General features: G+C 45.7%; 1 protein-coding gene across 6 annotated transcripts in view; it reads left to right on the top strand.

Annotated features, from left to right (window-relative positions):
* TSTD2 (thiosulfate sulfurtransferase like domain containing 2) overlaps nt 1-26,309 on the top strand; it is a 99,777-nt gene that overhangs the window by 44,326 nt on the left and 29,142 nt on the right. For all 6 annotated transcript variants that reach the window (XR_004536673.1, XM_033917069.1, XM_033917060.1 and 3 more), the window contains exons 7-9: nt 8,040-8,158; nt 14,646-14,804; nt 18,080-18,218. Coding sequence is in view for 5 of the 6 variants with exons in the window: in XM_033917069.1 (XP_033772960.1) it covers nt 8,040-8,158; nt 14,646-14,804; nt 18,080-18,218 (417 nt within the window). In the remaining variant the exon portion in view is untranslated. The remainder of the gene's footprint in view (nt 1-8,039; nt 8,159-14,645; nt 14,805-18,079; nt 18,219-26,309) is intronic.

Genomic DNA, 26,309 nt, shown 5'->3' on the forward strand with positions numbered 1-26,309 from the left:
TTATTCTTCTATACTGTCACAAACTTGTGACTTCTAGGCGGTTTACAATCAAGAGTGCTGGACATTCAGCGAAATACAATAAGTAGATATTCAGAGGAAATACAGAGATCGGAGACCTCAGGAGGCAATAGTATAGAAATACAATTTGCTGAGCGAAAATGTAATATGTACATTTTAGTAGGTAATGTCCGACAGGACCTGTTGGGGATAAATACAAAGTAAAGTTATGATAAGATGAAGATAACAGATTATATTTATAACAGTGCTGTAAGTTCAGGTAGAATAGGGAGGGGGGAGGGAGAGCGGGTCAATTGTTTAGGTATTTCTGGAACAGGTATGTTTTTAGGCGTTTCCTGAATTCCCCATATGTAGTGGGCGAAAGCAGTTGGTCTAGGTCAGGGGTGCCCAACGCGTCGATCGCGATCGACCGGTAGCTCAGGAAGGCAACGTGAGTCGATCGCAGAGCCCATCCCGGGCTTTGTGATAGACTCGTGTTGCCGTCCCGATCTACCGGGCCTATCAGCCTTCCTCTTCCCGACGTCAAAGACGCCGACGCTGGGTATTAGGCTGTTTTTGTCATTTCGGGGCGGGGCATGGTGGCGTGGCGGCGGCAGCAGCAACAGCCTGAAAAATAAATCATCCTGGCCCGGGTCGGTGTCATGCTCTGGAACTTCTACCTCTTCCAGCAGCCCTCTCCCTTCTACCTGCTTCCGGCCACACCCCCTGCTCCGCGGCTCTCTTCGGCAACTCAGCAGCAGCGATCGACACAAGCTTCTGACGTTGGGGCCTACCCTCTGCGAGTCCCGCTTGTTTCAACTTCCTTTTTCCACAAAGGCGGGACTCGTAGAGAGAAGGCCTCGATGTCGGCAGCTTGTCTTGATCACCGCTGCTGACGAGTTGCTTAAGAGAGCCGCGGAGCAGGGGGGTTTTGCCAGGTGCAGGTAGAAGGGAGAGGGCCAGATGCAGGACTCGTGGGTTAGGGAGCAGAAGAGAGAGAGAAAGAGAGAGGGGAGGGAAACAAAAGGAAATATTTCATACTGGGCTGGGCCGGAGTGGAGGGAGGGTGGAAAGATTCTAGCTATAGGGTGCATTAACAAAGGAAAAGGGGGGAAAGCTGAAAATGGAGATAGTGACACAAAGAAGAGAAAGAGTAAGCAGGACCTACTGAATAAGGATAGAGATACAGAGGGAACATGAAGAGGAGGTGAAATAGAGACATAGAAGTAATGCTGAAAAAGTGTGTGTGTGGGGGAGGAGATTAAGACATTGAAAGGGCAAATGGTGAACATGGGGTAAAGACAAGGACAGAGACAAATGAAGATTCTGAAAAAGTGGTGAGATAGGGTTATAGGTGAGATGGACACAAAGAAGGGTGATGCTGGAAAATAGGTGGAATGGTAATTCTGACAGACACAGAAGGGAAATGCTGGATCAAGGAGAGATGGGGCTCAGGCTGGATGGAATGAGGAAAAATGTCTTGTTGGCCCGGAACTTCCTCTCCTACGTCAGAATTGACGTCAGTGAGCGGAATGCTGGTCAGCGCGACGCTTTTGCAGGGAAAGCTTGGGATGGCAGTGCTTGAGGGCTGTTCCCCGATGGCGGTGGCAGCAAACTGAGTGGCTTGGGGGAGGGCACGGAGAAAGAAAGGGGGCAGACAGGGAGACAGAAAGAAGGGGGAACAGGGAGACAGAAAGAAAAAGTTGGGGGAGAGAATGAGGTCTGGAGGAGAGGAAACATACAGGAGGCTGAAAGAAAGGAAGAAAGATTGGATGCACAGTGAGAAGAAGAAAGTGCAACCAGAGACTCATGAAATCACCAAACAGCAAAGGTAGGAAAAATGATTTTATTTTCAATTTAGTGATCAAAATGTGTCGGTTTTGAGAATTTATATCTGCTGTCTAAATTTTGCACTATGGCTCCCTTTTACTAAACCGTAATAGCGTTTTTTAGCGCAGGGAGCCTATAAGAATTGAGAGCAGCACGAGGCATTCAGCGTAACTCCCTGTGCTAAAACCTACTATTGTGGTTTAATAAAAAGGGAGGGGGTGTATTTGTCTATTTTTGTATTTTGTTACTGAGGTGACATTGCATAGAGTCATCTGCCGTGACCTCTTTGAAAAAACCCGGAATATGAATAATTAACATTTTCTCTGCCTTTCAGTGTGCTTTGTGTTTTTTTTAAATTTTATTGTTGGTAGATCATTTTGACTTAGTCATTATAAAAGTAGCTCGCAAGCCCATAAAGTTGGGCACCCCTGGTCTAGGTCTTTGCCCCATAGGACTGCTTGGTGAGATAGAAGGTGTTCGTGGTGTTTTTTCATTTTGCAGCCTCTAACTGAAGGGGAAATGAGTTTTGGGTGTGTGTTTCTCTTGAGTTTGTTATTAGAAAATGCGAAAAGGTCCATTATGTACATGGGGGTCAGGCCGTATACTACTTTGAAGCAGAGGCAGGCAAATTTAAACCTTACTCGGGCTTCCGTTGGTAGCCAGTGCCGCTGCTGATAGTAGGGTGTCACGTGGTCGAATTTCTTCAGCCCGAAGATAAGTCTGACCTAGAGGTCTGCACGGGAACGGGGATCGCGGGGATCCCGCGGGTCCCGCGGGGATCCCGCGGGTTCCCCCCCTGGCCCACGGGACTCCCACGGGGACGCCCCCTGGCCCACGGGACTCCCACGGGGATGCCCCCCTGACCCACGGGACTCCCACGGGGATGAAAACAACCTACCTAAATTCTGGCGATGCAAGTCTGGCGTCGCGTCGGGAAATAGCCATGTTGAGCAGTGAGCTCAGCACGTACACAGATGAAAGCCTTGCTTGCTGATTGGTCCGGCGGCCCCGCCCCACCGTGCCGCCGGACCAATCAGCAAGCAAGGCTTTCATCTGTGTACGTGCTGAGCTCACTGCTCAACATGGCTATTTCCCGACGCGGGCATTAGGCTGTTTTTTGTCATTTCGGGTGGGGGATGGCAGCGGCAGCAGCAGCCTGAAAAAGAAATCATCCTGGCCGGGTTCGGTGTCATGCTCCGGAGCTTCTACAGCCTTCCTATCTCCCTCTCCCTTCTACCTGCGGCTCTCTTCGGCAACTTAGCAGCAACGATCGACACAAGCTTCTGGCGTCGGGGCCTACCCTCTGCGAGTCCCGCTTGTTTCAACTTCCTTTTTCCACAAAGGTGGGACTCGTAGAGGGAAGGCCTCGATGTCGGCAGCTTGTCTTGATCACCGCTGCTGACGAGTTGCTTAAGAGAGCCGCGGAGCAGGGGGGTGTTGCCAGGTGCAGGTAGAAGGGAGAGGGCCAGATGCAGGACTCGTGGGTGAGGGAGGAGAAGAGAGAGGGGAGAGAAACAAAAGGAAATATTTCATACTGGGCTGGGCCGGAGTGGAGAGAGGGTGGAAAGATTCTGGCTACAGGGTGCATTAACAAAGGAAAAAGGGGGAAAGCTGAAAATGGAGATAGTGACACAAAGAAGAGAAAGGGTAAGCAGGACCTTCTGAATAAGGATAGAGATACAGAGGGGACATGAAGAGGAGGTGAAATAGAGACATAGAAGTAATGCTGAAAAAGTGTGTGTGGGGGGGGGGAGATAAAGACATTGAAAGGGCAAATGGTGAATATGGGGTAAAGACAAGGACAGAGACAAATGAAGATTCTGAAAAAGTGGTGAGATAGGGATATAGGTGAGATGGACACAAAGAAGGGTGATGCTGGAAAATAGGTGGAATGGTAATTCTGACAGACACAGAAGGGAAATGCTGGATCAAGGAGAGATGGGGCTCAGGCTGGATGGAATGAGGAGAAATGCCTTGTTGGCCCGGAACTTCCTCTCCTACGTCAGAATTGACGTCAGGGAGCGGAATGCTGGTCAGCGCGACGCTTCTGCAGGGAAAGCTTGGGACAGCGGTGGCTTGGGGACTATTCCCCGATGGCGGTGGCAGCAAACCGAGTGGCTTGGGGGAGGGCACGGAGAAAGAAAGAAAGGGGGCAGACAGAGAGACAGAAAGAAGGGGGAACAGGGAGACAGAAAGAAAAAGTTGGGGGAGAGAATGAGGTCTGGAGGAGAGGAAACATACAGGAGGCTGAAAGAAAGGAAGAAAGATTGGATGCACAGTCAGAAGAAGAAAGTGCAACCAGAGACTCATGAAATCACCAAACAGCAAAGGTAGGAAAAATGATTTTATTTTCAATTTAGTGATCAAAATGTGTCTGTTTTGAGAATTTATATCTGCTGTCTATATTTTGCACTATGGCTCCCTTTTACTAAACCGCAATATTGTTTTTTAGCGCAGGGAGCCTATGAGCATTGAGAGCAGCGCGAGGCATTCAGCGTAACTCCCTGTGCTAAAACCTACTATTGTGGTTTAGTAAAAAGGGAGGGGGTGTATTTGTCTATTTTTGTATTTTGTTACCGAGGTGACATTGCATAGAGTCATCTGCCTTGGGAAATGTATATGGCAGATATCTTTGTTTTGTGTTCAAAAGAAAAGGAAATGCATTTCTGGTTTTATTTCTACAGTGTTGAAGTACTTGTTGGCCCTTGCTGTGACTGGTGGGGATCCCCAAGCACCGCCAGCAGAGGACCTCCTCTAGAGATGGTCAGAACTCCCCTCCACCAAGCGCAGCAGTCGCTGGCAGCATCCATGAGCCACTGAGGTGCCAGCATCTGTGACTCAGGGACGCTACTGCTGCCTGCCAAGCTTGGCAAAAGGGACCCCAGGCCAACTGCAAAGGAAGTCCTCAGCTGACAGTTTGTGGGTTCTCATCAGCTGAGTATTTATATTTTATATTTACATTAGAGGTTCTGGTAGAAACCCATTTACAAAGTATGTATTCTTCCCAATTAATATTTCCAAATTAATAGTCTCTTTGCTTATTTGTAAATGGGTCTCTACCAGAGCCTTTAATTCAGTAGCATAATTAAATAAAATAACTATTTCTGAAGTTTATAGGGAAGAATGGTGACGGAGGGGATTCCTCGCGGGGACGGGTGGGGACGGAGGGGATTCCTCGCGGGGACGGGTGGGGACGGAGGGGATTCCTCGCGGGGACGGGTGGGGACGGAGGGATTCCTCACGGGGACGGGTGGGGACGGAGGGATTCCTCACGGGGACGGGTGGGGATGGGTGGGATTTTGGCGGGGACGGGTGGGGACGGGTGGGATTTCTGTCCCCGCGCAACTCTCTAGTCTGACCGCAGCATTTTGCATTATTTGGAGACGTCTCATATTCTTTTGTGAGATTGCTAGATAGGCGATGTTGCAGTAGTCAAGCTGACTCGGTATGAGGGATTGCACTAGGATTCTGAATGTTACATAGAAACATAGAAACATAGAAGATGACGGCAGAAAAGGGCCACAGCCCATCAAGTCTGCCCACTCCAACAACCCTACCCCCTTGAATTTACCCCCCTAGAGATCCCATATGTGTATCCCATTTCCTTTTAAAATCCTTCACGCTGCTGGCCTGAATCACCTGAGGTGGAAGTTCATTCCAACGATCGACCACCCTTTCGGTGAAGAAGAACTTCCTGGTGTCGCCATGAAATTTCCCACCCCTGATTTTCAGCGAATGGCCTCTTGTGGCAGAGGGGCCTTTAAAAAAGAAGATATCATCCTCCACCTCAATACGGCCGGTGATATATTTAAACGTCTCTATCATGTCTCCTCTCTCTCTACGTTCTTCAAGTGAATATAGCTGCAATTTATTCAGCCTTTCTTCATACGGGAGGTCTTTGAGTCCCGAGACCATTTTGGTGGCCATTCTTTGAACCGACTCAACTCTCAGCACATCCTTTTGATAATGTGGCCTCCAGAATTGTACACAATACTCCAGATGAGGCCTCACCATGGATCTGTACAATGGCATTATAACTTCGGGCTTCCGGCTGATAAAACTTCTTCGGATGCATCCCATCATTTGTCTTGCCTTTGATGAAGCCTTCTCCACTTGATTGGCAGTCTTCATGTCTTCGCTAATGATCACCCCCAAATCACGTTCCGCCTTGGTCCTAACTAAGGTTTCACCATTTAGTGTGTAAGTTTTGCATGGATTCCTGCTGCCGAGGTGCATGACCTTACATTTTTTAGCATTGAAGTTTAGCTGCCAAGTCGAGGACCAATGTTCCAATAGAAGTAGGTCCTGCATCATACTGTCTGGTAAAGTGTTCTCACTTACTATGTTGCATAGTTTGGCGTCATCGGCGAATAATGTGATTTTACCCTGAAGCCCCTGAGTCAGATCTCCCACAAATATGTTGAAGAGGATCGGGCCCAAGACCGAGCCCTGAGGCACTCCACTGATCACCTCCGACGTTTTTGAAGGGGCACCATTTACCACCACTCTCTGAAGTCTACTGTTTAGCCAATCGCCGACCCATGTAGTTAACGTCTCTCCCATGGTTCTGAGTTTCCAGAGAGTAAGGAAACCTTTTCTGAATAGGAAATCCACTTGTTCCTTCATTGTTAGGCATTGGTCTAGAATAACACTTAGTATTATTAAAAAGGGACAGCTGCTACTGGAGAGGGAGAAGGAGAAATGCTTCTGGGAGAGGAGGAGGGAAAGGAATCTGGGAAGCTGCTGGGCAAGGAAAAAAGGGACAGCTGCTACTGGAGAGGAAGAAGGAGAGATGCTGCTGGGAGGGGAGGAGGGAAATGAATCTGGGAAGCTGCTGGGCAAGGGAAAAAAAGGGACAGCTGCTACTGGAGAGGGAGAAGGAGATATGCTGCTGGGAGGGGAGGAGGGAAATGAATCTGGGAAGCTGCTGGGCAAGGGAAAAAAAGGGACAGATGCTACTGGAGAGGGAGAAGGAGAGATGCTGCTGGGAGGGGAGGAGGGAAAGGAGTCTGGGAAGCTGCTGGGCAAGGGAAAAAAAGGTACAGCTGCTACTGGAGAGGGAGAAGGAGAGATGCTGTTGGGAGGGGAGGAAGGGAAGAGAGTTACTGCTGGACAGGAGGAGGAGGGAAGGGAGAATGATAAAAGGAAGGAAACAGCTGGCAGAGAGATTAGAGGAGGGGAAGGGGAGACACAGGCATGAGAAAGTAGAGAGATTGATGATAGGAAGGGATCAGCAGAAAAATAAGCAGAGAGGGACAACGATGATAGATCTGGTGTAGGAGAGATAAAAATGAAGAGAGCAGTGAAGCTGGAATGAATCATGTAAAAAGGAGAGAGGGGGCACAAGCTGGATGGAAAGGGGAGAGGGGCATTGAAAGAAGACAGATACCATATGGAAGGGGGAGGGGACAGATAGTGGATGGAAGGGGTAGATGCTGGATTGAAGAGACAGAGAGGGCAGACGCTGGAAGGAAGAGAGTGAAAAGAAGATTGAAAGCAGAAACCAGAGACGACAAAAGGTAGAAAAAAATAATTTTATTTCTATTTTGTGATTAGAATATATCAGATTTGAAATATATATCCTGCTAGAGCTGGTGTTAGACATAACTGGGGACTGCAAAACCCAGGCAGTGCTTCTTTAGCTTCCAGCTGGCTTAGGGCGCTCTCTGACCAGAGGGCAGTTGCCCTAGTTGCACTCCCCTAAAACTATTCCTGTCATGTGTGACTGCAGTATTCTGTTAGCATGATATTTCTGTGAAGCATTCTGTAATAATTTGGCTTGTTCAGTTTTCTTGATAGTAGAGGGGATATATGTGAAGGGGAGGGGAGACAGGGGTTTTGTTGATCCTTGCTCTGAATTATTTGTATTTATAAAATGACATTGTACAGAATATTGTTTCTTTTTATACTTTAATAAAATACATTCAATATAAAATCATAACTGAGGCTTGTTTGGATGGGATCAGATGATTTGTGGGGACCGAGCTCGCGGAAATGGGGTTTTTAAATTTTAGTCCTAGTAGTTTGCCGGTCCACAAAATAATTCTTTTTTTCTGCCGGTCCATGGGTGTAAAAAGGTTGAAGAACACTGGCATAGACCACCATTTACACCTCTTCTAGGATTACCTCCTGCCATCTGCAGAGTAGTAGTTGATCTGAAATAGACGTTTGCATATGTGTACTTTATTGTTCAATTTTTAATCTGTTTATAGGTATCCATTTATCACCAGAGGAGTTCCATAAAGAAGTAGAAAAGTATCTATCCATGACTGATCAGTTGAAAAGTGACACCATTTTGTTGGACTGTAGAAACTTTTATGAAAGTAAAATAGTAAGTGACGTAGAAGTAAAGTCTAAAAGACTGAGCAAAAAAGTAATGCAGCCTTGGCACAGTTACATGATCACATGACACCATTCCAAGCACACTCCCTGCTGCCGTCCAAGCTAAGAGTGGTGCTTGGAACACTAGGCCTAATCATTTATCAGTATTCTTTGAAATCACTTGAGACATAACCTATTGTTTTCAGAGTCTCTTCAGAACAAGCACCACAAGTGTTAGGGCAGAGAGATCAAAGTCCCTAAGTAAATATAAGCCGTCACTAAATACCTCTGCACAAGTGAGGAAAAAAAACATCAATGTCTGGAAAATAGTAATGCTCGAAGTATGGAAAACAAGGTTTTGGATCTAGAGGCTGAGTTGGATTTAATGGCGATCACGGAGACGTGGTTCATGAAGAACCATGACTGGGATACAGTTATATTGGGTTATAATCTGTGTAGAAAAGATAGAGTAGGAAGAAAAGGAGGGAGAATAGCGTTATATGTTAAAGATCATATTAAAGCTACACAATTGCAGGATCTACAGGGTAAGGAAGAGGCACTGTAGTTCAATCTGGAAAAAAAAGGAATGGAAAATGTATTTACATTGGTATGATATATAGACCTCATTCACAGGTAGAAGAAGTGGATAGTGGTTCTCAAAAGTAGTAACTGAGAAGGTAAGGTAAAAGAGGTTAGCTTTCTTTGATGGGTGGTACCCTCTGTCACCAGGATTCCCCAGCAACAGGAAGGAATCTGCCCTAAGAATCCATTATCAGAAGAATAAGAGGCCCATTGGAAAGAGTGAAGGCAACTCTTTTGCATATAATTTGCATAATACTAAGGAATCTGGGAGTCTACTCACCCTAAATAGATGAGATAACAGTAGAAAGGATCTCAGGCCATTTCTGTTTGAAAAGGCAGAGCTTGTCAGGGACTCAGGCAACCCTTGAGGGGAGGGATGCTGACTAAGGCCTGTCCCTCGGTAAGTCTAAAGGAATCCTCACTCAGGTAACCCTCAGGGGAATGAATGCTGGCTATGGCATAACCCCTGGTAAGCCTGACTGCTGGTATACTCAGAGTGACCAATAGAGGACCACTGTACTCAGAGTACCCTGAGAATCCAACAGAGGAGTGACTGAAAGGAAGCAAAGTGACCAAAAATGACCACTCAGTCACACTTTTATAAACTACAAAAGATCGCAAAAGAGGAAGACGGGCAAAAATATCTGGAAAAGTTAAGAGAGGCTGGTTGAGAGTCAGGAAAGCAAAGATGCAAATGGAAGAAAAATAGCCAGCATAGTAAAATGGGGGGATAAGACATTTTTTTAGATATGTTAGTGATAGGAAGAAGTGTAAAAGTGGCATTCTGAGACTCAAAGGTGAAGGGGGAAAATAAGTACCGTATTTTCGCGGATATAACGCGCGCGTTATACGTGATTTTACGTACCGCGCATACCCCTCGCGCGGTATATGCCTGAGCGCGGTATAGAAAAGTTTTTAAACATAGTTCCCACCCCGCCCGACGCCCGATTCACCCCCCCAGCAGGACCGCTCGCACCCCCACCCCGAACGACCGCTCGCACGCGCTCCCACCCGCACCCGCATCCACGATCGGAGCAAGAGGGAGCCCAAGCCCTCTTGCCCGGCCGACTCCCCGACGTCCGATACATCCCCCCCCGGCAGGACCACTCGCACCCCCACCCCGAAGGACCGCCGACTTCCCGACAATATCGGGCCAGGAGGGAGCCCAAACCCTCCTGGCCACGGCGACCCCCTACCCCCACCCCGCACTACATTACGGGCAGGAGGGATCCCAGGCCCTCCTGCCCTCGACGCAAACCCCCCTCCCTCCAACGACCGCCCCCCCCAAGAACCTCCGCCCGTCCCCCAGCCGACCCGCGACCCCCCTGGCCGACCCCCACGACACCCCCACCCGCCTTCCCCGTACCTTTGTGTAGTTGGGCCAGAAGGGAGCCCAAACCCTCCTGGCCACGGCGACCCCCTAACCCCACCCCGCACTACATTACGGGCAGGAGGGATCCCAGGCCCTCCTGCCCTCGACGCAAACCCCCCTCCCCCCCAGCCGACCCGCGACCCCCCTGGCCGACCCCCACGACCCCCCCACCCCCCTTCCCCGTACCTTTGGAAGTTGGCCGGACAGACGGGAGCCAAACCCGCCTGTCCGGCAGGCAGCCAACGAAGAAATGAGGCCGGATTGGCCCATCCGTCCTAAAGCTCCGCCTACTGGTGGGGCCTAAGGCGCGTGGGCCAATCAGAATAGGCCCTGGAGCCTTAGGTCCCACCTGGGGGCGCGGCCTGAGACACATGGTCGGGTTTGGCCCATGTGCCTCAGGCCGCGCCCCCAGGTGGGACCTAAGGCTCCAGGGCCTATTCTGATTGGCCCACGCGCCTTAGGCCCCACCAGTAGGCGGAGCTTTAGGACGGATGGGCCAATCCGGCCTCATTTCTTCGTTGGCTGCCTGCCGGACAGGCGGGTTTGGCTCCCGTCTGTCCGGCCAACTTCCAAAGGTACGGGGAAGGGGGGTGGGGGGGTCGTGGGGGTCGGCCAGGGGGGTCGCGGGTCGGCTGGGGGACGGGCGGAGGTTCTTGGGGGGGGGCGGTCGTTGGGGGGAGGGGGTTTGCGTCGAGGGCAGGAGGGCCTGGGATCCCTCCTGCCCGTAATGTAGTGCGGGGTGGGGTTAGGGGGTCGCCGTGGCCAGGAGGGTTTGGGCTCCCTTCTGGCCCAACTACACAAAGGTACGGGGAAGGCGGGTGGGGGTATCGTGGGGGTCGGCCAGGGGGGTCGCGGGTCGGCTGGGGGACGGGCGGAGGTTCTTGGGGGGGGCGGTCGTTGGGGGGGGGGGGGTTGCGTCGAGGGCAGGAGGGCCTGGGATCCCTCCTGCCCGTAATGTAGTGCGGGGTGGGGTTAGGGGGTCGCCGTGGCCAGGAGGGTTTGGGCTCCCTCCTGGCCCGATATTGTTGGGGAGTCGGCGGTCCTTCGGGGTGAGGGTGCGAGTGGTCCTGCCGGGGGGGGGATGTATCGGACGTCGGGGGGGGGGGCATCAGGCTTTCAGGATGGGGACAGACCTTCAAGGGGGGACAGGACTTCAAGGGGGGACAGTGCACGGAAAGTCAGGGGGGGTGAACGGAGAGTCGGGACAGCGCACGGAAAGTCAGGGCAGTGCACGGAAGTCAGGGGCGTCGGGACAGCGCACGGAAAGTCAGGGCGGGCGAAAGGAGCGTCGGGCATCATGCGCGTTATATGCCTGAGCGCGGTATAGAAAAGTTTTGGTACATATCATCGTGATTTCTGCGCGCTATACCCCTGTGCGCGTTTTACACAGGTGCGCGTTATATCCGTGAAAATACGGTAGAAGCTGATAAAGATAAGGCTGAATTGCTTAACAAATATTTCTGTTCTGTGTTCATGGCTGAATTGCCGGGAGCAGGACTGCAGAAGACCTATAGGGCTGGAGGTGTGGTACATCCAGGAGCTAGCTAAACTAAAAGTGAACAAAGCGATGGGGCTGGATGGTGTACATCCGAGGGTACTGAAGGAAGTTCTGGTGGCTCTGCTGGCTGACCTTTTCAATGCTTCTATAGAGTTGGGAATCGAACCGGAAGATTGGAGAAGGGCAAATGTGTTCTCTCTCCACAAAAGTGGAAGTAAGGAAGAGGTAGGGAACTACAGGCCTGTATGTCTGACTTCTGTGGTATGTAAATTAACAGAAATTCTTTTAAAATAGAGAATAGTGACATTTCTGGAATCCAGTGGATTACAGGACCTGAGGCAACATGGATCCACTAAAGGCAGATCTTGTCAAACAAATCTGATCAATTTCTTTGACTGGATGACCAGAATTGGATACAGGGAGAGCGCTAGATGTGGTGTATTTAGATTTTAGTAAAGCCTATGACAGCTTTCCACATAGGCATCTAATAAATATACTGAGTGCTCTTGGTATGGGCTCAAAGTGATGGACTGGGTGAGGAACTGGTTGAGTGGAAGGTGACAGAGTGTAGTGGTCAATGGAGATCGCTCTGAGGAAAGGAACTTTTACACCTTTTTTTCGGGTTCCTTGAAACAGAACCACGAAACATGGTCCATGTCGGGACCTGTTAAGAACTTTCAAGAGATAAGTGGAAGAGTTTTTTCTTCTCCTTTGTTTGCCATTGTTAGACTTTTTTTTATCACTGAAATAGCACATTAGCACTTTCTTAACATTTCCATACACAGTGATGGTGGCGGTGGGTTTGGCTATATGAGCTCTGGTTTCTGGCCGAATTCAACTTTTCTGAGTATATGTGATAAAGTATACAATCTTCTTACATTATTTATTCAAAATATTCTTCCATTACAGTTGAGCCACATTTTGAGTATCACGTTGCCCCGAATATTCAAGGACAATAGTATTCTTTTTGCCACATGGAATAAATTAAAATTCATTAACAACTTAACATCTATACCAGTACAACAATCCACGTGTCAATCCTTATGGTTGAACTCCAAGATTCAAATTGGCGAGTCTAAGATCCTCTGGAAGCATTGGCTGCAGGCAAGTATACGTATGTTAGATGATGTGATCTCAAATGGGAGAATGCTAAATTTATTATAGCTGCAACAATCATTTGGCATCTCAAAGTCTCAAGCTTATAAATGGTTGCAATTGAAACAGGCCATTCAGAAAGGGTTCCCTGATTAGCGAAATTTAAAAAATCAGTGTAGCTTGCTGGGCCTATGCTTCCAGACAGATTTGCTTGGGCATCAGGCTGCCAAGTGGTATAAATTAATATCTGGATATTTGAATAAGAAGCCTAAAACTAGTCTAAAAGAAATTTGGAGCATTGAGATAAAGCAGCAGATTTCTGCTACTCAGTGGCCACAGATTTGGACTTGGAGGATGAGATGTACAGCGTCAGCATCTATGAGACAAACTTGGTTTTTTCTGTTACATGGAGTTTTTTGGACCCCAGTTCATTTGCAGAAGTTAGATAGTTTAAAATCCAACAGATGCTGGCACTGTCATCTTGAAATAGGGACACTGGATCATCTGTTGTTCTGTTGTCCCTTGATACTCAACTTTTGGAAATCAATATGGGGACAAATCAATTTGATTCTGGAGTCTTCAATTCCGTTGTCCTATGAGGAGGTTATCTGTGGTACATTGTTGTCACCTAAACCTCCATTAGATAGATATAAAAGCAGACTCGTCATCATGACTGGGATAGCCATGCAAATGGTTACCAAGAACTGGAAAAATTGGGATAGACTTAATTTCTCCTTTTGATGGGAATCTTTATGTTTATGCTATAAATATGAAAAAATGAACTCAGAAATATTGTGTCATAATAAGTATTTAAATTAATATGGGGTCCATTGATGAATTTTGTTAACTCTGATTAGTTGGATTATGCCTTTATCTCCTATTTGATTTCCACATCCAGGGAGGGGGGTTAATATATTTTGTAGTATTCATTCATCGACTGTAAGGGCTGTTTTATGAAATTAATTGTAGATATAATTTATTGCACTTTGTTTTTGTCCTCGAATTAGGGTGAGAGGGAGGGGGGGGAATATTTTGTAGTATTCTTTGATCGATTGTAAGTGCGTCTATGAAGTTAATTGTCTGTATATTTTAATGCACTGTTCTCAAATTGAAAATTAATATTTATTAAAAAAAAAAAGAGAAGGGGGTATATTTGTCTATTTTTGTATAGTTGTTACTGAGATGACATTGCATATTTTAAAGTCATCTGCCTTGACCTCTTTGAATAAAAAAACCCGAATATAAATGATTAAGTTTCAAGTTTATTTAAAATTTGATTTACTGACCATCACAGGTATCTGGCAGGTTTACAATATTAAAAGTTTATAAAACATAAAAAAATAATAATAACACTTTCTCTGCATACAGTGTTCTTTGTGTTTTTTAAAATTTTATTGTTGGTAGATCATTTTGACTCGGTCATTTTAAAAGTAGCTCGCAAGCCAAGAAAGTGTGGGCACCCCTGGTGTAGATCATTCCTCAGCACAAGATGCAGCATTCAGCCAAGCAGCGCTGTGCAACTGCTTTGCACTTTTGATTTTTCTTTTGCTTCACAATGTATTCCACTACTTGATGCAGCTATCTGAGCCACTGAATCAGCCAAATTTCAGTGGCCCATAGCTGGGCTGCGGAGAAAATGATGTTGCTTTCCTGTAAAGTTTTCTGTGTAGATAGCAGCAGAATTCAGCCACATTCCCACCATTCCCTTACAAAAAAAGGGACAAATTTAGAATTTGGACTTGGATCTCAGCTCGAATACAGACTGAAGCATGAGGGTACTAAGACAGACATCTTGGTGGAGGAGAGCTCCAGCACAGAAGACTGTTGAATGATGTCACCGTGTGGCTTCTTTTGCCTGCTATCTGTGGAAAACCCCCATTATAGATAAGCAATTTGTGCTTTCTTAGCTATGTTGATCTCATCTCATTTCTTTTTTCTGCTCGTTGCCAGGGAAAATTCCAGAACTGTTTGGCTCCTGATATTAGAAAATTCAGCTACTTCCCAGTCTATGTGGATCAGAATCTTGAGCTTTTCAGGGATAAGAGGGTGCTCATGTATTGCACTGGAGGGATCAGGTGTGAACGAGGCTCAGCTTATCTCAGGTCAAAGGTGAGCTTTTATTTCCTGAATGGAACTCTGTGCATGCATCAGTTACCTATCTATTTGATATTTCATTTTGGTTCTCTGAGATGTAAAAAAAAAAAAAGAATGAAGGGAGGACACAAGAATAATCTGTAAAAACTGCATTGCCATTTGTTAGCTCAATTTTGGCTATATCAGACATGGAAGGGCCATAAGCATCAAACTTAGGTCAATCCAAAGATACTAAACAGTCATGGTGTTTCCTAATTACAGGGGTTAATTTTATATAAGTGTACCTATTCTTATATGTCAAGCAGATGCCTATTCTATAAGGAAAATATAATCCTACTTCTCTTTAAAGATTAGCATACCGGGAAACACATGCCTGGAATTTAGATGCAAGCACTTATATCAGTCATAGAGCTGGTGTAAATGCTTGTGACTAAATTGCCAAGAAATACTTATAAATTATACAGCAGTATGCTATAATTTATGCATGTACGCCCACTTCCAAACTGTAGGTCATCTTTTTTTTTTTTAAAAACCTTTATTTATGCATCAGCAGAAACATTGAACAGAACAAGACCACAAATCGTTGCAATGTACAAACCACAACAAAAGATAAGAGTCATAAAATCGATAGCAAACAATGCCACTGAAATTCTCCTGGTGTACTCTGAGCATGGACCACGAGACACCAGCGCACTCATAAAGCTGCAGCTGCCAATTAAGCTGCTAGCTTTCACTCAAGGTGTGAAAAATAACAAAAACATGAAAAATGACGCTAACGCAAGGTTCACCAAAATATTTAATTTTATTATTTCTATTTTTTCCTATCATGGACATCAAAAGGCTAGTTGCGTTAGCGGGAGGTCGTTATAGTTGCCAAAATGTTGGCCTTCTGATAACGAACTCAACTCAATACTTCGCAGCTCCCCATTATATACCTTTAGTCTAGTATGCCAACCAAAAACAGAGGTGGTCTTTAAAGTTAGACAAAGAAAATTTCTCTACATGTTTAAAAGTTTCAGAACTCGTATTTGTTTTGTTTACATTCATTTCTGAATATACATTAACATTTTATTACATATCCAATCAATATTCTTTTTGTCATTCTTAAAACTTATTTCAGACAATTTGTCTATTTATCAAGCAAGCTGCTGAAATGTTCTCAGCCTGCTTTGAACAACTAAGTTTCATGTTACACCTAAAAAAGTGTTGAAAACTGGTCAGCCTTGGAGGAAAGGAGGGGCTGTCTCCACCTCTCCCTGAGCTGACAGCTTCACACACAGTGTCTGACCCTAATTATTTCCAGATGTTGTGCTCAGGCTTCCTTTGAATTTCTTTAGGTTGCAAATATATATATAATATGTTTTTCAAAACCCATTCTTTTGTTCAATACACATCCATACTCATAATCACTCACTTTCAGGTTCAGGAGCCCCTTCCATTCATTCAGACCATGTATTTTCATTCATAGTTTCACATATTATATGTATCTCAGTTTGGGATATGTAATCTAATATACTTTTTCTAACCAGCCTAAGGCACATCTGGTATCAATTAGAACCACGAGGCTTAGAAGCGGGAAACTCTGAACAAAGGGACACAGGCTAAACACAAAATGGAATAATCAAACAGAAGAATACAGAAAGACAGAGAACAAAATGGAGTCCATGTATATCCTGATTTCCTCCATGATCTAGCCTAATAGCAAAGTACATAAAAGAATATTATTATACTTTTCCTTAATATTAATCTGTAGTGTGTGTTTTTCTGGCCTTGGCTACATCCATATTCAAATTTTTATTCACCAGTTTTTCGTACGCTTCTATTGGGCATGGCCTTAACTAACACATATGTTTGTATCTGACTAGAGTTACCCAGAATCATACGAAAAACAGGCCATTTTTGTAGAAAATTTCCACAAAATACTGCACTATCATGTCCTGATGTCCATTCCATTACCGTCCCATAGATATCACCCCCTACTGGCCACGAGCCACTACTGCTCAACTCTTAGCTTAAATCTTTTTATTTATAAATGCAATAAACATTGAAATAAACAAGACTGTGCCTCATTTTCCTTTATTTGAACCTTTTAAACAATTTCAGCACCTAATAGAACCCCTTCTCCCCCTAACATATTATAAACTGTATTTTATAAACTTTATATTAAACTCGTTCAATGTATGGACAGAGCGCAGTTTGAGTTTTATAATACAGAACACCCAATCCTGTTGAATGCTGTTAACATAACACTTTCCCTCCTCCCTATTTGAAAAGAGCCTTTTGCTGTTAAAGTGACTCACTAGCGCACTTCGAGCAATAAAAATAACATGAGAAGCTGTGATCTTATGCCTTTGAAAAGAATCAAAACAATAGAGACTGATTCTGTTCCGTGCCCCCCTCCATCATGGCAGTTGGGAGGGGTCATGGGTTCGAGGGGGTCTGCTGGCAGGAGTGAGTGGGCATCCCTCCTGCCGTGGGATTTTGAGGGGGGAGGTTCATAGTTTATGGGGGAGGGAGTGGGCATTCCTCCTACCACATAACTGTGAGGGGGGTTTTGGAAGTTCCGGCAGGAGGGAGTGGGCATCCCTCCTGCCGTGGGACTTCAAGGGGGGGTCCGGTAGAAAGGAGTGGGCATCACTCCTGCCGATGTCAAGGAGTCCCTGCTGCAGCTGCTCAGCTGATCTTAGCAGGGGTATTTTCCCCCTGATCAGCTGAGCTGGCAGGACTCCCCAAAGCCACAACTTCAGGGAAGCTGATGGGGGATAACCTCCCCTGCCATGATCAGCATACGGCTGCTGTGGGCTGGCTTTAGGATCCTGCGGCGGCATGGATAGGCATCTTAAATTTAGGTCATAGTTTTCCAGGCCTACATTTCAGCTGTTTGTCTTGACTGCATAAGTTGCAATTCTATAACCGGTGCTGTCGAGTGATTGACTCACGATTGGCGGCTGCTTTTAAGGTTGTCACTGACATAGGCGCCGGTTACAGAACCCTGGCCTTAGTGATACTTCATAAGGAAAATGACGTAATTGACAATTCAACAAACCCAGCAATTCATCTGATGGGAAGTTTGATGAGAAAACTTGACTGATGATGACCCTCTACTTCTGTTGATTCTGTGGATGTATAACCCTAAAGACTTGCACCTCGGACATTGTAGATCAGGAGAGCCTTCTGTTGTTGCAGTACCATACATGACACAGTACTGTCCAATATCACAAATTGTCATAGATTCATCCTAAAAAGAAGCAACTTGCCTCATTGAATTGTTTGGTTTGCTTTTGTGATAGGCAGTGTGCAAGGAAGTGTACCAGCTGAAGGGAGGTATTCACAAGTACCTGGAACAGTTTCCCCATGGCTTCTACAGGGGAAAGCTATTTGTTTTTGATGACCGCTACGCTCTCTCATCAAATACTGAAGTGATCTCAGGTATATCCATTGCATTTCAGTGCTAGAGAGAAGGGTCAGATATGCCTACCTGCCGCTGGAATAATTAGTTCTTGTTGAAATATTCTGTTACTCCTTTAGTGGTAACAAGAGAAGGTCAGGTTGTCTGATTTAAATTTTTGATTAAAAAGAGAGCACATCGGTCTCTCATCAGCTCCCTACCCCCACCCTCCCAGTAAATCTCTAGTAGCAGGGGTAGCCTCCAAAACAGCCATGCAATTTTAGCACCACAAGGTTCTTGGGGGCCTTTTTACAAAAGTGTAGCTCATGCTAACAGAATTAGTGCACTCTAAGTGCTAAGAAGCCCATTTTACAGCTATGGGCTTCATAGCATTTAGCACACACTAAGCTTCAGTAAAAGGGCTCCTTAGGGTGCTTGAGCCACGTGAGGCCTAAACTCTCCCTCTGGTCTCATAAGACCTGGAGAGTGGAGACAGACAAGCATAGGAGTTCAGTCACCATGTGACTCAGCTTAGTGCTAGAAGGGGAAAGCTGTTCTGGGGTCATGGCTGCACATATCGGAGCAAGGTAGGAGTGACTGAGAAACTATTGAGTTGAGTTGGTGGAGTGAAAATTCCACAGCAACCTTTGCATTTTCCTTCTTGTCAGTTCATGTCCAAATTCTGCACAAGAATGGAATTCTACACAAAATATGCATGGCTCAGAATTTTCAAAAATTGGAAATACAAAAAAAATGCATTGAATTTATTATCTTAAAGGAGGAAAAGGCCTCAGAAATGCATTGAAGAGCAGAGATACACTGTCACTTTTAATTATTAATCTGAAAAACCTTCAACATTTTGTTATTCTGTCATATGCTTATACAGAAAGCAGATGGGAGGTATCAATTATTTACATGAGTTTGAACATCTGTAAGCAATATAAATAAAGTAGATTGCTTTCAAAAGCTGTTGGATTCTTAAAGAATGCAGAAATCTATATCATGATTATCTGTTAAGTTTGGTGCTTATTAGCTGTTATGCATGTTAGAGAATGACACGGGAACAAATTTGTCCCCGTCTCTGCAAGTTTTGTCACTATCCCTGTCCCATTCCTGTAAGCTCTGCCTTAACCACATATGCCTCGAACACTTATGATTTTAAAGTGGTTGAAGCTTGTGCAGATGAGGACAGAGCTTGCAGGGACAGGAAAAGAACTCGCTTGGACAGGATAGGAAAATGAATTCCTGCAGGGACAGGGAAAAGTTTGTTCCCATGTCATTCTCTAATGCATGTTTGTTGAGCATGTTTTGAAGATCATAATAGAATTGCTTAAAAACATATGTTTATCAATTTGTTGCTTTTTCTTTTCTGGGTAATTTCATAAAAGCTTTCCTTATGCATAAGAACATAAAATTGCCAGACTGGGTCAGACCAAAGGTCCATCAAGTCCAGTATCCTGTTTTCAAAAGTTTCCAACCCAGGTCCCAAGTATCTAGCTAGATCCCAATTTGTAAAACAGATTTTATGCTGCGTATCCTAGGAATAAACAGTGCATTTCCCCAAGCCATCTCAGTAAAAAAAAGGCCTATGGATTTCTCTTGTAGGAAATTATCCAAGCCTTTTTTAAACCCTGCTAAGCTAACTGATTTCACCACATTCTTCCAGCAACACATTCCAGAGTTTAATTACACTTGTGAAGAAATATTTTCTCCATTTTGTTTTAAATCTACTACTTAATAGATTCATCGCATGCCTCCCTAGTCCTAGTATTTTTGGAAAAAGTAAACAAGCAATTCACATCTACCCTTTGTATTCCACTTGATATTTTAGAGACCTCTATCATATCATCCCATTTGTTTACGTGCAAACAATACCCTGAATACTTATGAGCATAAGAAATATATGCACGGAATCTGTGCCTGCTTTTACATGGTCTATGTATAGGCATTATCCCAGGACAAGCAGGCAGCATATTCTCACATGTGGGTGACGTCATCCATGGAGCCCAGATGCAGACAGCCTCATAAGCAGACTTGCTTGTAAAACTTTTAGAAAGTTCGCGACTGTCACACCGCACATGCGCGAGTGCCTTCACGCCCAACATAGGGCACACACCTCCTAAGTTCTCAGTTTTCTGCGGAGCCAAGAAGTCCTTGTTTCGACGCTCTGTGTTAGACTTAATTCTACTCGTGCCTTCTCTCACCGCGGCTCGTGTATTTTTTTTCCTACAGGGTCGCTGTGTTTTTTGCGCGTTTCATTTTCTTTAAAAAAAAAAAAAAAAATTAAGTTTAATTTATTTTTTTCTTCGTGTCATGGCAGGACCTATCCCGCGGCCTCAGCCTACGGACTTCAATTTGACTGCGGCTGTTTTTCATTCTATGTCCCGGCCGATTAGCCGGTGCCAGCGCACGATATCCCTCACTGACCCACATAGATGGTGTGTGCAGTAGTGCTGCCTGATTCAGAGAAAAATATTTTGATTTCGATTCGATTCACCCTGTTGAATCCATTATTCTATTCGATTCACTGTTAATGACACAGCTTTTTAAGTTTAAACATTTTATTTAACCAAGGCAATATCATATCAAAAATTCCTAGCTTCCATCCCCAGCCCCCCAGACTCACCAGCCCCCCTGCTGATTCCCAGCTTCCAGTCCCCAAGCCTCACCAGCCCCCTGCCGATTCCCAGCTTCCATTTCCAGCCAAGACTCATCAGCCCCCTGCCGATTCTCAGCCCCCCCTGCCGATTCACAGCCCACCTGCTGATTCACAGCCCACCTGCTGATTCTCAGCCCTCCCTGCTGATTCTCAGCCCTCTCTGCCGATTCTCAGCCCCCTGCCGATTCTCAGCCCCCCCCTGCCGATTCACAGCCCACCTGCTGATTCACAGCCCACCTGCTGATTCTCAGCCCTCCCTGTCGATTCTCAGCCCCCCTGCCGGTTCATATACTTGACTGGATGTGGAATCGCGGGGAAGAGAGGAGAAATGCAGAGAGAGAGCCAGCAAAAAATACCGTTTGCTTCTGAGGTCCGCTGCACGAGGTCTGCTCGCTCCCCCCCTCAATGCTCCCACGTCCTTTCATTTCTTCTGATGTAACTTCCGGTTTCGCAAAACCGGAAGTTACATTAGATGGGAACGAGTCTGGTGGCCGGCAATGAAAAAAATAATGAACTACAATCGGGGCTGAATCGGTGAGTCCGTTTTTTCACAAAAATGAACAGATTCGAATCGTGAATCGGGCAGCACTAGTGTGAAGTGTTTAGGACCTGACCATCATCCGGAGTCATGTGCCCGCTGTGCTACCCTTCAACCTCGAGCTCTTAAACGTCGTCGAGTTCAGGTATAAAAAATATTAGGTGGCATGGATAGGCCTTTACCTAAAGTCCTCACCCCGACTCCAACCTCGACCCCGAATCCAGTGAAGTCTTCTACCTCGACCTTAATCAAACCTTCATCGTTTGGGAAGTCCTCGTCCTCGGGCAAATCAGCTAAGTCTTCTCCTGAGGAGCCGTTATCCTCACTGTCTCCCTCCAGGTAAGATAGCTAAGCAAACTCCTCCGGACATTCCACCCTTAGAACCAGTGGTTTTGAAGCTGCCCAAGAAGCATGTCTTCAAATCGAGGTGTCATTATTCCTCAAGGTCATCTTCCTTAGAGACTATAGCCACACCAAATGTACCAGATCCACTGGTCTCGGTGCCGGTTTTGCAGAATATGCTGGAGACACTTCTGCATCAGGAGTTTGGTAACATGCTTGCCAAATTAACTCTTTCTTCCTATAGTCTAGCCTGAGCACTCAGCAGTATTACAAGGAGTTGAGTCCTTGGCAGTGCCTCGAGCTCAACCTAGTCACACTATGCAAGGAGTCGAGTCCTTAAGAGTGCCTCAAGCTGAATCTACATACTCTATACAAGGAGTCGAGTCCTTAAGAGTGCCTCGATCTGACTCTGCACACTATATAAGGAGCTGAGTCCTTAAGAGTGCCTCAAGATATCTTGACAAAAGAAGCTGAGTCCTTTTTGGTGTCTCGAAATCGATCTCTGACTTCCAGTCCTCCCTCCTCACATAAGGCGTTGCCCTTTTCGAGGCATAGGGCGAAGTCTCCTCGACGTTCATCTTCCAAGCTGGATCTGACTCAATCTCGGGACTGTGATTCGAGGCACAGTTCTCCACTCATCTGTAGAGGTACTCATTGAGGCCTAGGTCTTCTTCTCGGGACAGGTCTCGTTTAGCAAGGCATAGAGACTCTTCGAGGCCACCAACTCCTCTGTTGAGAAGATCTGTTGCAGAGCATTACCACTCTCGCCACTCGAGTTCTTCTCCTGCAAGGTTTTCTTCACATTCTCTCAGTGAGTCATCTGTACCTATGGATTCAGATCTCGGGTATCAATACTCCAGAGAGGCTTCACTCTCATTCTAGACCATGAGAGGAATCTCAAGGTCACCTTCTCCTTCATGAGGTCGTCCTTCTTCAGATCAAGTATCTTTTACCAAGTTTCTCTGCCAAACGAGTTAAGATGTTAATATATCTTTGGAATCTGACTCAAAATACTCTAAGGAGTATTTGAAAGAATTGGGTATATGTCTCATCCTCCTAGAGAGTCTCTCAAATTACCCATGAATGGTATTCTTTCTCAAACCTTCAAAAGAAATCTTGAGACACCATATTCCGTTTCTGCTGTGTCAGCGAAGTTGGAATCTCGCTACAGGATGGTTCACTGTAAGGGATTTGAAAAGTCTCAATTATCCCATCACTCTCTTCTCGTGGAGTCGTCTTTAAAGAGAACCAGTCTTGCCAAGGTTTATGCCACCGTGCCACCGTCCCACCTGGAAGAAAGGGCAGGACTATGGACAAGTTTGGTCATCGCCTGTATCAAAATTCAATTATGACAACCCGAGTTTTGAACTACGATTTTGTCTTCACATCTTATCTCAAGCACTTGGTCAACACCATGCCTGATTTTTTTCAAATATCTTCTGCAACATTGACTTCCAGAGTTTCAGTAACTGCACAACACTCTGGGTCAACTTTGCATGCATCTTGTCCAGTCTGCATATGATGCGTTTGAACTTTCTTCTAGGGTCACCTTGCCTGGCTTTGTACTGTGGACATTGATCCGAATCTGCAAGATTGACTCGCTAACATCCCAGGTCAGGGCAATGAGTTGTTCGATGACTCTATTGAGACAGCTACCAAGCATTTATCTGAACATGAGAAGTCCTTTGCTTCCATAATTAGACCAAAGTCAAAGCCTTCCACGGCGAAGGGCTGTAGACCTGTTCCATCCTACCAGAGGCGTTTTCCTTAGAAAGCGGCTCCTTATTTAAGGGCGCCTCCTAAGAAACAACAACAACAGCAACAAAGGCAGCAAAAATCTCAGACTCCTGCTGCACCTAAGGCCTCTCAGTCTTTTTGACCATCTAATACAGAGCATCACCACAATTGTTCTACCTCTGTCCTCTCCTCTTCCCATAGGGGGTCGTCTCCATCTTTTTTACCACCGATGGGAGCTCATTACATCCAAACTCTGGGTACTCTTAATCATCAGGGAAGGTTACTCCCTCTTCATTTCATCCAGATTCCACCAGATCTTCTCCAAGAGAGTATCCTTCCAATCCGTCACAGACCACCCTTCTTCAGGAAGCTCAGGCTCTGCTTCATCTCCATGCTATTGAGGAGGTTCCTTTGGAGCAGCAAAGCAGGGGGGGTTTACACCCGTTACTTCCTAGTTCCGAAGAAGACGGAGGATCTGCGACCTATTTTGGATCTCGGAGCACTCAACAAATTTCTTGTCAGAGAAAATTTTCAGATGTTTCTGGCATCCTTATATCCCCTTCTAGGTCAGAACGATTGCTATCTGGATCCCAAATTCTCTGACTTCGCCTTCCTTGCCAAGCCACTTATGGCCTCTCTTAATCAATCTCTGTTTTATCTAATTGTCCTGTCTATGTCAGGCCTCCATAGTATATGCCTTTTCATTGCCATATATGTAACATCGCTGTAAATGTACAGTCTCTTCTTTTGTTAACCGCATTGAACTTCCATGGTATTGCGGTATACAAGAATAAAGTTATTATTATTATTATTCCCATTCATCCAGCCTCTTGCAAGTTCCTCAGATTTCGGGTGGAAAATCATCATTTTCAGTACAGAGTGCTACCTTTCGGCCTGGCATCATCTCCCAGAGTGTTCACCAAGTGCCTAGTGATAGTAACAGCAGCTCTGTGCAACCATGGTCTTCAGGTTTTCCCGTACGTGGACAATTGGCTTATCAAAGATTCACCATCTCAGGGGGTTATCGTAATGACCCAACGGACTATGTGGTTTCTTCAAAGTTTGGAGTTCAAAATCAACTTCCCAAAATCCCAACTACAGCCCTCTCAGACTCTACAGTTCATTGGAGCTGTCCTGGATACTGTGCAACTCGGAGCATTCCTTCCTCAACAACGTCACGATGCTCTCATTCAACTCTGTCACTTCAATTTCAGAAAGACACATGATGGTTCTCCTAGGTCACATGGCGTCTACACAGTTCACGTGACTCCTTTTGTCAGACTTCACCTCAGAATTCCTCAGTGGATACTGGCATCTCAGTGTGCGCAGGCCTTCGACCCACTCTCTCAGCACATTACAGTAACTCCTTCGTTGAGACAGTCTTTCCACTAATGGATGCTCTCTTCCAATCTCTCCAGAGGTTTACTGTTTCAAATGCCTTCTCATCAGAAGGTCCTCATGACAGATTCCTCGACCTACGCTTGGGTGGCTCATCTCGATGGTCTTCGTACTCAAGTCCATTGGTCCAGTACAGATCGTCAGTGTCACATCAATCTGTTGGAACTCAGAGCGATCTTCAATACTCTCAAAGCTTTTCAGCATTTTCTTCACAATCAAGTAGTCCTCATTCGTACAGACAATCAAGTCGTCATGTACTAAGGCAACAAGCAGGGAGGCACAGGACCTTTCCCTCTTTGCCAGGAAGCGCAAAAGATGTGGAACTGAGCAATTCATCACAAGACCTTTCTGAAAGCGGTCTACATTCAAGGAGAGAAAAACTGTCTGGCAGACAAACTGAGTCGTCTTCTACAACCTCACGAATGGACACTCAATTCCTCACCTCTCCATCACATTTTTTCTCAATGGGGAACCCCTCAGATATATCTCTATGTGTCTCCCCACAACAACAAACTACCTCAGTTCTGCTCCAGGATATATTCTCCTCACTGGAGGCAGATGCTTTTCTTCTGGAATGGATGAATCAGTTTCTGTATGCATTCCCTCCATTCCCTCTCATTCTCAAGACACTTGTCAAACTCAAACGAGAACATGCCACCATGATTCTGATAGCTCCTTTGTGGCCCAGGCAACCTTGGTTCTCCCTTCTACTTCAATTCAGCAGCAGGGAGCCATTCCTTCTACCAGTTTTTCCATCTCTGCTTACACAGAGTTAAGGGTCTCTACTTCATCCCAACCTGCAGTCTCTACACCTGACAGCTTGATACCTTTCAACCTAACTGCCACTCTACAGTTTTCTCAATCTGTCCAGGACATTTTAGAGGCTTCTCAGAAGCCTGCCACTAGGCAATGTTATAACCAGAAATGGACTAGGTTTTCTGCTTGGTGCACCACTCATCACAAGGAGCCTCAGTCTACCTCCTTGTCTTCAGTTTTGGATTACCTGTTGCATTTATCTCATTCAGGCCTCAAATCCACATCCATTTGAGTCCATCTCAGTGCAATTGCTGCTTCCCATCAGCCTATCGAAGGGAATCCCCTATCTGCTCATCCTGTGGTTTCCAGATTTATGAAAGGACTTTTCAATGTTAAGCTACCTCTCAAACCGCCTCCAGTGGTTTGGGATTTCAGTGTTGTTCTTGCTCAGTTGATGAAGCCTCCTTTTGAACCAATGGCTTCGGCTCATCTCAGATATCTCACTTGGAAAGTGGTTTTCCTCAATTGCTTTCACGTCTGCTCGCAGAGTCAGTGAGCTACAAGCTTTGGTAGCCGACCCACTTTTCACAGTGCTCCTAAATTCTTACCTAAAGTGGTTTCAGAATTTTATCTCGATCAATCCTTTGTACTTTCAGTGTTTCTTCCAAAGCCTCATTCTCATCCTGGAGAAACAGCTCTTCA

The sequence above is a fragment of the Geotrypetes seraphini genome, chromosome 1, assembly GCF_902459505.1.
Source record: "Geotrypetes seraphini chromosome 1, aGeoSer1.1, whole genome shotgun sequence".
NCBI classification, from domain to species: Eukaryota; Metazoa; Chordata; class Amphibia; order Gymnophiona; family Dermophiidae; genus Geotrypetes; species Geotrypetes seraphini.